Below are 12,419 nucleotides of genomic sequence, written 5' to 3'. Positions count from 1 at the left end.
TGGTTGCTGAGAAAAGGGTTATGAAAACTTTGTAAATTCACACTATATGTTTCGTAAATACATTGTCAGTAAACAGGAAGTCGATGTGCAACAGACCTGAAAACGGTATACACGGTATAGAACCCCAAGCTGAAGCTCAGTACCTAGTACCAAGTGGCTATGATTTGTGGTTGCTGAGAAAAGTGTTACGAAAATTTTGTAAATCCACGCTATATGTTTCGTAAATACATTCAGTCAGTAAACAGGAAGTCGATGTGCAACAGACCTGAAAACGGTATACACGGTATAGAACCCCAAGCTGAAGCTCGGTACCAAATATCAAGCAGTTGTGATTTGTGGTTGCTGAGAAAAGGGTTATGAAAATTTTGTAAATCCACGCTATATGTTTCGTAAATACATTCAGTCGGTAAACAGGAAGTCGATGTGCGACAGACCTGAAAACGGTATACATGGTATAGAACCCCAAGCTGAAGCTCGGTACCAAATATCAAGCAGTTGTGATTTGTAGTTGCTGAGAAAAGGGTTATGAAAATTTTGTAAATCCATGTGATATGTTTCGTAAATACATTCAATTGGTAAACAGGAAGTCGATGTGCGACAGACCTGAAAACGGTATACAAGGTATAGAACCCCAAGCTGAAGCTCGGTACCAAATATCAAGCAGTTGTGATTTGTGGTTGCTGAGAAAAATTTTATGAAAATTTTGTAAATTCACGCTATATGTTTCGTAAATAGATTCCGTCAGTAAACAGGAAGTCGATGTGCGACAGACCTGAAAACGGTATACATGGTATAGAACCCCAAGCTGAAGCTCGGTACCAAGTGGCTATGATTTGTGGTCGCTGAGAAAAAGGACAGATGGAGATACGGACGGACAGAGGTAAACCAGTATACACCCAAATCAAACTTTTGAAATTTTATTAAGGAAGACGTAATATAGATACAGTAAGTCCACTTAAGGTCTCTGCAGTTAATATAGAAATCGTACAGTACCAGAAATATGAAGCTGTACATTTATTTAGGTTACAGTCATTCAACTGCAAGCAGAAGCATTTAGAACGAACAATAAAGAGGTCAAAAAAATAAATGGAACGGTTTAGGAATAAATAAATCTCAGTATATAATATTTACAGTGCAGTGTAGAAAACATTCAGAGATTCAAAGCACTTAAGGGGATTGATTAATAACGGCACCAGTGTAAAGAGACGTTAATGATACTTAACAGGTGTTGGTTATAATAATAATAATAGGTCACATAATTGCCATTATGTTAAGATACATGTTTTCGTTTACATTACAATGTCAAGAATCATTTTAAAGTACCCCTGAACTTAAAAACATAACCGATTTGCTTCAAGTGTTATAAACAGAACGAGATAAAAGACTCGCTCAGATTGTGATGTCAGAAAATAGCCTCTGGACCGATCACGTCTGATATGCAAATCATTAAATGACAGAAATTTACTAGCGAGTTGAAAGACACAGTCATGTACAGACAACATTTACAAACTACGCTGAAAGTCAAAAGTATCGGAACACCTGCCCATCATACCCATATGTGCTTGTTGAACATCCCATTCCAGATTTAGTCCCACTGATTAGCTATAATAACTTTCATTCTTCACGGTAGGCTTTCCCCTAGATTTTGGGGCGTGGCTGGGGGGTGGGATGTGCGTTCGTTCAGCCACAAGAGCATTAGCGAGATCAGGCACTGATCGACATGATGAGCACATAACCTTCGTCCCAGTTCATCTTAAAAGTGTTCAGTGGGGTCGAGTTCAGTAAGGGCTTTATACAGGACGCTTGAATTTTTCCACACCAGATTTGAAAGTTTTCACGGAGCTTGCTTTGTGCGCAGGAGCACTGTCGTGTTGAAACACGTCTGGGGCCTTTTCATCCCATCGAAGGGAAATCTTAAATGTTCCAGCGTACAAAGTATACAACCGCGTGCTTCAAACTTTGTGGGACGGTTTGAGAAAGAACCACATATGGGTGTGATAGTCAAGCGTTCACATACTTTTGGTCATACAGCGTTCTATTCCACTTGTACCACGGTTATTTGCCGACGATTACGTTCTACTTACAGCAGCAGGTCATGAGAAAGCCTTTCTGATTTGCATATTCATAAATTCGGGAATCATTTATCGTAGGACGATTTTATAATCCTACGTAAACGGATTCAGGTGACATGTTCAGAGGTACTTTAAATAAACCACTTCGTATATTAGAAAATGAACGTGTTAGTGTATATCTGTCAGGAAGTAAACCATGCACAGAAATGTCCACAGATTCAGTTGTTAGAGGAAAGAGAAGCAGGCTGTAGGAAGAACAAGCGTGGAGAAAAGGGACGGGGGGGGGCACGGCAGAGACACTGCATGAGATGAATAAACAAACAGGTGAGAAGAGAAGAGACGAGACCAGGAGACATGCCTATATATCGGAGCTCATCTCGGCACACTGTTTATCTGATATGTGTGATGCCAGAGACTCTATGATGTCCAACAGCAGCGGCTGGCTGAGCGATCGCAGGTTGGGGAGCTTGGACACCTTTAGGGGAAGGAGAGCAGAGCAAAAAACGAATAAACCGACAGTAAACGAAACAACACAAGCCAAAAACAAGCAAACAAAACTGAGCAGAATTTTAAAAAATAATAATAATAAATAAAAAATAAAATAAAATACTGCGCTAGTGTTTGGTACTTTCATGCTCCATGCAAACACTGGATTGTGTCGAGCGCTAATGACCACGCTAATCTGATTTAGATGCAGATCGGAACGTTCAGACGGCAGCGAGATGAAGAAGGCTTTAGCCGTGGTCAGGTAACCAGCACAGCCGCAGTGCGCCGCTCAGCAGTACACCCACCTTGATAAACTGGTGCACTATAATATGCAGACAATGCTTCTTCATGTCCAGAGCCTGAGTCTTATCCGCTGCCTCGAGGATCTGAAAATAATAAAAAAAAAAAACCAGAGAAAATTTCCTTGGTCTGTCATTTAATTAACTAACTAAAGAAAAACATGGTGTAATTTTCGATCCGTTTACATTTACAGTTAATATACAATATCCATTAAAATACATTAGTTTGCAGTCAGTCATTCTTTTACCAGCCTCTGTTTTTTTTTCTTCTCGCTCTCTCTCTCTCGCTCGTGAAATTAGTGTAAAAAGTCGAAAGAACGCACCCTCTCGTGTTCTTCATCTCCATGAAGCTTCGACATGTACATCAAGGACTAGATGTGAGATTTTACACCAATATTTAAAGTCCCTAAACCCCACTTTTTTCCTTCTACAAAACAAATCATTATGTTGATGGACCATGTGTTTTCGAAATTGATGGAAAATCAATAAGATCAGCCGATTTTCACGGAATCTACCGAGATTCATCTGGAAGATCCCGAAGGGGTACGTGACGTCCAGAGGTAGACAAAGTACCCAAGTTTATTACTTAAGTCAAAGTACAGATCCCACTGGTTAAATGTTACTCCGATACAAGTTGTACAGTCAAATTTTTCATCTCATCTCATCTCATTATCTCTAGCCGTTTTATCCTGTTCTGCAGGGTCGCAGGCGAGCTGGAGCCTATCCCAGCTGACTATGGGCGAAAGGCGGGGTACACCCTGGACAAGTCGCCAGGTCATCACAGGGCTGACACATAGACACAGACAACCATTCACACTCACATTCACACCTACGGTCAATCTAGAGTCACCAGTTAACCTAACCTGCATGTCTTTGGACTGTGGGGGAAACCGGAGCACCCGGAGGAAACCTACGCGGACACGGGGAGAACATGCAAACTCCGCACAGAAAGGCCCTCGCCGGCCACGGGGCTCGAACCCGGACCTTCTTGCTGTGAGGTGACAGTGCTAACCACTACACCACCGTGCCGCCCCAGTCAAATTTTTACTTAAGTTAAAGTACTTGCTTTTAAAAATACTTAAGTATTAAAAGTACGTATTCTGTCAACGCATCGTTGTATTATTGCCACAACGCTTCCAAAACCTAATGCTTCTGAAGCAACCGACTGGATTTTCTGACTAGTTTGTAGAACCTGTAGAGCTGAAGCTCCACCGGACACGCTAGCAAACTTGAAATCATATTGGGTAGCTAACGTTACTAGAAAAGAAAGATTTCGACATTTTGTTTATTTGGCAAGATTATGCTAAAGTTAACGTTATTCATGTTAGCGTAACTCCGTTTTTACATGCTAACTCACAGTGTCCAAGTTAACTAGCTATATGTAAACGTTAGTCATGGACAAGGCTACGGCAACTTGGTGGGCAAATCCATAGAAAGTCATTTGACTAACCAGACTGCATAGCTATTGCAACATTATCGCTAGCTCTAAAAGCACAGACTACTTCGTTGCAAGCTTTCTCTTGGAATAAAATGTTTATATACCTCAATATGCTTCCGCGTATTGGACGGAGAGTTTTTGTAGGCCGTCATGTGGTTCGTTTTTGGCAAACAAAACAAACGAATGTTTAATCCTTCCTGAAAACTGAAACATGGGTTCTAGGTATAGCCATGTTTCTCCAGAAGAACCGCCTCCTTGCATTCTGCCATCAACTGATCGTGTTCAAATAATGCTGCTGAGAAAGTGATCTTGATTTTATAGTCTACGGACGTGACGCGACCCTAGCGATTACTGATAGGCTGTCTCAGTGTCACCTGTGAAGAAACCAATCACGTTTTAGAAAAGAAAACAAAAAACATCCACTTTCAAAGCTGCTTCACAGTAACGAGGACCTTGATAGAAATGTAGTGGAGTGAAAAGTACGATATTTGCCTTTCAAATGTAGAAGTCATAAGTTTCCAACAAAAATAATACTCAAGTAAAGTACAGATACTCAAAAAGTGTACGGTACTTAAGTCCAGTACTCAAATAAATGTACTTCGTTACTTTCCACCTTTGATGACGTCACACGTGTAACAATTCAGGTATCGGTTTCGTTCCCGTGTACAGCAGTGGTTAGACCAGTCTCGATACGGAATCACGATGTGGAGAGAATTCTGACAGTGATCGGGATTCTTGTATGTCGGATGAAGGGGCAGATGATTATCAATTATATTCCAGAGTAAATGATTATCTTTTCGAGCCCCCAAGACGAGAAACTGCCAGTTCACGACAGTCCCGCTCAGCGCCGATAGCGCACCACCAGCCAGAGAGAACTGGAAACACAGATTGGTTTGTGGATTTTTATTCAAATCTGGCCGCTGCAAAATACAGGGAAAATATTTACATGTACCTCAGTAAATGCAGAAATACAGTGGGGCAAAAAAGTATTTAGTCAGTCACCAACTGTGCAAGTTCTCCCACTTAAAAAGATGAGAGAGGCCTGTAATTTTCATCATAGGTATACCTCAACTATGAGAGACAAAATGAGAAAAAAAATCCAGAAAACCACATTGTCTGATTTTTAAAGAATTTATTTGCAAATTATGGTGGAAAATAAGTATTTGGTCAATAACAAAAGTTCATCTCAATACTTTGTTATATACCCTTTGTTGGCAATGACAGAGGCCAAACGTTTTCTGTAAGTCTTCACAAGGTTTTCACACACTGTTGCTGGTATTTTGGCCCATTCCTCCATGCAGATCTCCTCTAGAGCAGTGATGTTTTGGGGCTGTCGCTGGGCAACACGGACTTTCATCTCCCTCCAAAGATTTTCTATGGGGTTGAGATCTGGAGACTGGCTAGGCCACTCCAGGACCTTGAAATGCTTCTTACGAAGCCACTCCTTCGTTGCCCGGGCGGTGTGTTTGGGATCACTGTCATGCTGAAAGACCCAGCCACGTTTCATCTTCAATGCCCTTGCTGATGGAAGGAGGTTTTCACTCAAAATCTCACGATACATGGCCCCATTCATTCTTTCCTTTACACGGATCAGTCGTCCTGGTCCCTTTGCAGAAAAACAGCCCCAAAGCATGATGTTTCCACCCCCATGCTTCACAGTAGGTATGGTGTTCTTTGGATGCAACTCAGCATTCTTTCTCCTCCAAACACGACAAGTTGAGTTTTTACCAAAAAGTTCTATTTTGGTTTCATCTGACCATATGGCATTCTCCCAATCCTCTTCTGGATCATCCAAATGCTCTCTAGCAAACTTCAGACGGGCCTGGACATGTACTGGCTTAAGCAGGGGGACACGTCTGGCACTGCAGGATTTGAGTCCCTGGCGGCGTAGTGTGTTACTGATGGTAGCCTTTGTTACTTTGGTCCCAGCTCTCTGCAGGTCATTTACTAGGTCCCCCCATGTGGTTCTGGGATTTTTGCTCACCGTTCTTGTGATTATTTTGACCCCACGGGGTGAGATCGAGGGAGATTATCAGTGGTTTTGTATGTCTTCCATTTTCTAATAATTGCTCCCACAGTTGATTTCTTCACACCAAGCTGCTTACCTATTGCAGATTCAGTCTTCCCAGCCTGGTGCAGGTCTACAATTTTGTTTCTGGTGTCCTTTGACAGCTCTTTGGCCTTGGCCATAGTGGAGTTTGGAGTGTGACTGTTTGAGGTTGTGGACAGGTGTCTTTTATACTGATAATGAGTTCAAACAGGTGCCATTAGTACAGGTAACAAGTGGAGGACAGAGGAGCCTCTTAAAGAAGAAGTTACAGGTCTGTGAGAGCCAGAAATCTTGCTTGTTTGTAGGTGACCAAATACTTATTTTACAGAGGAATTTACCAATTAATTCATTAAAAATCCTACAATGTGATTTCCTGGATTCTTTCCCCCCATTCTGTCTCTCATAGTTGAAGTGTACCTATGATGAAAATTACAGGCCTCTCTCATCTTTTTAAGTGGGAGAACTTGCACAATTGGTGGCTGACTAAATACTTTTTTGCCCCACTGTATAATCTTTAAAACGTACACTTATTCAGCGTAATTACTGAAAGAAAATATGAAGTGGGCGATAATAGGGGAATCGACAAACTGTCCAAATGTCAGCTCAAATGTCATCTACCGTATATAATAAGCGGCAAAGTTTGTTTGTTTGTCTTGAGCCAACGTCACCATTTCTCGACGGATTTTCACCAATTTTGGCAAGTAGGTACAGGAGATAGCCAGAATTTGGCAGAACTCAGAAATTCCATATTTGGGCCCCAGGGGGTCCCCGGTGGGCCCCTGAGAGGTGGATGTTTGGATTTTCATTTGTCTTGGGTTAACATCACCATTTCTTGACGGATCTTCACCAAATTTGACATGAAAGTCTGGGGGCAACCTAGAATTTTGCAAAACCCGGGCAACACCAGGTAACCTGCTAGTTTATTAAATAAATGGGTTTCTTTTTTGCTCCACTAATTCCCATGTGGTTGTTCTGATGGTGACGAATACTTGACGAATCAGATTTATTATTAGTAGGTGACACAAAATCTGCCTGCTTCGTTTGCACAAACCTCACCCACTATCGCTTTAGATTTGTGCTTTTTTTCTCAGAAATTCGTGAACTGGGCGGCACGGTGGTGTAGTGGTTAGTGCTGTCGCCTCACAACAAGAAGGTCCGGGTTCGAGCCCCGTGGCCGGCGAGGGCCTTTCTGTGCGGGGTTTGCATGTTCTCCCCGTGTCCGTGTGGGTTTCCTCCGGGTGCTCCGGTTTCCCCCACAGTCCAAAGACATGCAGGTTAGGTTAACTGGTGACTCTAAATTGACCGTAGGTGTGAATGTGAGTGTGAATGGTTGTCTGTGTCTATGTGTCAGCCCTGTGATGACCTGGCGACTTGTCCAGGGTGTACCCCGCCTTTCGCCCGTAGTCAGCTGGGATAGGCTCCAGCTTGCCTGCGACCCTGTAGAACAGGATAAAGCAGCTAGAGATAATGAGATGAGATGAGAAATTCGTGAACTGAATGTCCTGTTGTATATGGATTTGAACATCCAAACACAACGCAGCACTTTCACGTTATTTTTGTAAGATTCCAACAACAATATCTAATCTCGGTGAGTAAACAAGCACGGAATCAGATGAACGGAAATGACCCAGATAACCGGGGTTCCACATGTGACGTCATGCGAGATTAGCCCTGAGGCAAGGCTGCCTTTTTCCAGGATCCAGACACCGTGATTTATTGATAGTTTTGTGCTTGATAATAAAATAAATAATTTACATTATCCCCACCCTCGCTTTATTAATTAATTTTGGTCGTTACTATTCCTTTTAAAGCATTACAATAAGGCAATACATCCACTAAGTTTAACCAGAAAATTGGGCAATATAAGGATTTATTATATGGCACGAGCTACTTCCGGTAAAATCGTGCGCTCTGATTGGTTCCTTGGCAGGCAGAATTTTTCCATAATGCTCGTGGGTGATTACAGACCTTCTTTCCAAGGCGCCAGCTTTCAATGTTGCAAAAAAAACAAAAAGCAAAACGACAAACAAAAGATTAACTGGAAATCAAAAATGGCCGAAACACAAAAGACAAGAGTCACTGAGTTATTCAAGAAATGAGCAATGAAGAGCATTCAGAAACCGCCAGCTGTTTATTCTGCACGCGTGCCTCGACTACGTTACAAATATGACATGACCGAAAACAGCGTCATGCCTCATTATAATGACTGTCTATTTTAATCTTAGAAATTAAAAAAAAAAAAGCCATATAATAAACTCTTGATTAACCTCGCTTGCTGGGTCTTTACGGGAAAATATCAGACTTGGGTCTTTTCGTACAGACCTTGATCTGATATTTTCCCGTAAAAACCACGCGCTAAGTAGTTTATAATCTCGATATCGCGATAAATTCTCTCTCAATACACTTTTCTGAGAATAAATCACAAACCCTGATCAAATCAAGGTCAGATTTTTTTGGCATGTTTGATACTTTTAAACAGCTACTATTTTCCCAGCAGTTTACTAGTGAACCGAATCATGACTGCTCACAGCATCAACCAGGCCCGCCGACAGGGGGGGACAAACGGGTATGTTGTCCCAGGCCCAGGAATGGGGAGGGCCCAGAACTGGGCTCTCATGAAGTTGCGATTAAATTATTTTATTTCATTTCAAAATGTGTTGATTTGGGGGAGAAATGTGCTATATTTGCATTCAATAAATGATTTCTAGATCTTTTGCCTTTATTGTCTTTGAAAAAGGCGTCAGTAACCCCCTACCACCCCTAATGCAAAAATGGTTTGGTCTGACTCTTTGATTAAGGGGAAAAAAACGACATCGTTCGATCATAGCGCTTCGACAATTAGCGTGCGTGCCATTTGCCGACATGCACAAGTCAGGAGCACAGAAAAGAAAAGAAAAGAGAAAAAGAGAGGAAGAAACCAAGAGACTCAGGGGCTCACTGCATAAATATTTTAAAAAAGATTCGGATGATGCAGCAGGTACTAGCAAAGGCAGTGGGGCAGCTGAGCCAGGTAAGACACAGCCAACTTTTTCCAGCCCCGTAAAATAACCCCAACCAAGGCAAGCGCGGCACGCAATTCATGTTACAAACGAGGGGAGAGCAAGTCACACTGAACACCATATCAAACGCACAGGGCATTGAATCATTTCATAACCACAATGGCTTAATAACATTGTGTTTCATATATCTGATTGAAGCTAAGAATATTCACATTAGCCCGCAATTGTATCCCGCCGTTTCTCGAGCGGTGTGTTCTTCTTTGCTTTTCACACTGGACAGTATGCACGCACAGTATACTATGTTCGCCCCCAGCCCTGCCCGAAATCCCCCGTCCATCGCTGCTCCTTCAAGAGCACCCCAATCGCGTGATTATAGTAGACTATCCACGAGTTCAGGAATACCTTTTTGAATACCTTTTTGAATACCTGTCATTTAAGGGTTGGAGTGAGTAGAGACTGGGATAAGAGAGGTGGGTGTATGTGTGGGTTGGCCCGGGGGGGGGGCATACCTGTCAACCCTCCCGTTTTTCCCGGGAAATCCCTTATTTTGACTTATTTCCCGCTGTCTTCCCGTTTTTTTAATTTTCCCGAAAATATCCCGTATTTTGACATTATATAAAAGTCCTGTATTTTCACAATATAAAAAAGTCGGTAGGTCCAGAATTCATGACGCGCCTCTGACAGGAGTTTACAGCAGGAAGTCGGGCCATGAATTCACGTCCCCGCCCTCTCAGGCATCAGTAATTACATAACTACGTCCGGAGGCGAGGCTGAGCAAGTGATTAGGTCCAGTGTTGCCAGATTGGGCGGTTTCCCGCCCAAGTTGGGCGGTTTCAAGTGCATTTTGGCGGGTTTTGAACATATTTTGGGCTGGAAAACGTCAGCAGTATCTGGCAACACTGATTAGGTCTGAGGTGAAGATGGCGATGCTAATAGCTAAGAAAAACATTAGCCTCTCTTTCTTTGATGATTTCAACAAGTGCGTGGCTGGAATGTTCCCAGACTCTTCCATCGCAAAGAAATTTTCCATGGGGAAAACGAAAGCCTCCCAAATAATCAAAGGTAAGCTACACATGTTTACATTAAGTATGTCCTGGCTAAGACCTCATAAATAGCCTAGTGTAAACTAATTGGTGTATTAACTGTTTTATCCACTCATTGTCTATTTTATTTTCTATCTGAAACTTACCCATTTTAAATCACTCTTGGATTAATATTTTATATTACTATCTATCTATCTATCTATCTATCTATCTATCTATCTATCTATCTATCTATCTATCGTTCCGAGGCCATGATTATGGTAAAACCATAATACATTGCAATGGAATTGAATTTATTGACTGGTTATATAATGACCTTTCTTATTTTAACATAAGATACGTATTTTAGCCCTTAATTTGGGAAATAACTGGTACCACTGAAAGCAAATAAAAATAAATGTATAGTTTATTCACAAATGCACTCTATAAACCATAAGCATATTGAGTTTGGGTCTTGGCTATCACCAACATGCACCAGAGTACAGGAAATCACAAATACTAGATAGAAAATTGCCCCCCATTCAACTACACACCCACTTTTGGTGAAGGGTATGACTTTCCGAAATTTTCCCTTATTTTGAGTTAAAAATCTGGGAAATATCCCTTTTTTTCAAACCTCAAAGTTGACAGGTATGGGGGGGGGCCCATTCAGAGCATTTTGTCCCGGGCCCAGCCAAAGCTGTCAGCGGCCCTGGCATCAACAGTAAATAAAGTCTTACCTTTAAATGAGTTACACTAACGTCAGACACAGCTGGTTGATCAGTGGTAGATTTTAGAGGTGATCGGTTGCAAAAACGTGGGCGGAGTAAATATGTAAATGAAGCTACGGTCGCTGTGACGGTAGCGATGGAAGACGCCGGTAAAACCGACGACCTATGGTCTTACGGCAATGACGGCAGGGTGTACGGTTTTCACAGCTGCAGTACGGCGAGACGAAATAAGCCCCGCCCCCAGGCAAACTTTTCATTTTCTGAATGTTGTTCCGTGAACATTTTAAGCTCGATGGTTGTGACGGAACACTACGGTAACCCCTGGTAGCCCACGTACGCCTCGAGGATGCCTTCACGTTTGCGACGGATGAATTCATCCGGCACTTGACCCACGGCGATTTTCAACCCGACAAAACTTTCCAGGGATGGAAGCCACACCCTCCTGGTTGTCAAAGTAGCTCTTTCGTATTCCCTGAAGGCTCAAAATCGTCTAGCGTGAAGTGATTCCTTAGCTTCCGATGAATCAACACACACGTATTCACTTACAGTTTGTTGTTTCAAGGAGGTAACTATACATCAGGTATCATAGTGAACCAGCTAACTTGTTGCGAATAAACGCCAAACACGAAGGCGCTCAGGGTTATTTCATCACTGTGTAGCTCGAATGCATGGTTTGTAATTCTCAGATGTCTAAATACAGTAAGAAACGTCTTCAAAAATATAAATCATGAGATAATGTTTCGGTTCTATCACTCACCCTTGTTATAGCTGAGAAAGTAACGTCAAAATACGTGTTTGAGGATTATAACTCATAAATAAAATATCCGAAACACATTCAGTTTGAGGCTGCAAACGATCGTGTCCTATTACTATCTAGTTTTCATGCGTGTGTAGTAAAGGCACACTTTACTGTGATTGCTGTTCATCTTGTGCACGCAGCTGTATGTACAGAAATGCAGTATGTTCCCAGTCTCCGTCCGAGCTCCTGGTATTTTTAGCAGGTTGGCAAGCAATCCACTGAGGTCTTACCTGCAGGACGTTCTCCACAGTAACGTTCATCTCCAGGTTCTGCTTGCAGTAAGCCTGCAACCTGTTGTTTGAGAAACCGTAATAATACGGAGCTGCAAACAAGTACCTGTCCTCGGGTTAAGGATGAAAGATGGGGAAATGTTTAGTACCTCAGGCAACAGGAAGAAAAACACACCAATACAACCATAACACGGTGTATAATCTCAACCCCAAAACATCATTCATGTATTCGCCGCACTTTGTTATACACGTTGTGTTAAACTGCTTAAGGAAGGAATAAAACACTCGAGGGT

At 42.1% G+C, this 12,419-nt stretch overlaps 1 protein-coding gene across 1 annotated transcript in view; it reads right to left on the bottom strand.

Annotated features, from left to right (window-relative positions):
* Window positions 1–901: 901 nt before the first annotated feature.
* The window catches only part of lztr1 (leucine zipper like post translational regulator 1), a 43,949-nt gene continuing 32,431 nt past the window's right edge, over window positions 902–12,419 (bottom strand). Inside the window, exons 18-20 of the mRNA XM_060907429.1 lie at window positions 12,127–12,232; window positions 2,864–2,944; window positions 902–2,547 (exon numbers count right to left, since the gene is read on the bottom strand). Coding sequence (XP_060763412.1) covers window positions 2,431–2,547; window positions 2,864–2,944; window positions 12,127–12,232 — 304 coding nt within the window. The 3' untranslated portion in view covers window positions 902–2,430. The remainder of the gene's footprint in view (window positions 2,548–2,863; window positions 2,945–12,126; window positions 12,233–12,419) is intronic.

The sequence above is a fragment of the Neoarius graeffei genome, chromosome 24 (assembly GCF_027579695.1).
Source record: "Neoarius graeffei isolate fNeoGra1 chromosome 24, fNeoGra1.pri, whole genome shotgun sequence".
Lineage (NCBI taxonomy): Eukaryota > Metazoa > Chordata > Actinopteri > Siluriformes > Ariidae > Neoarius > Neoarius graeffei.
The sequence above is the reverse complement of the archived record's forward strand: the minus strand, read 5'-3'. Positions and strand labels throughout refer to the sequence as shown.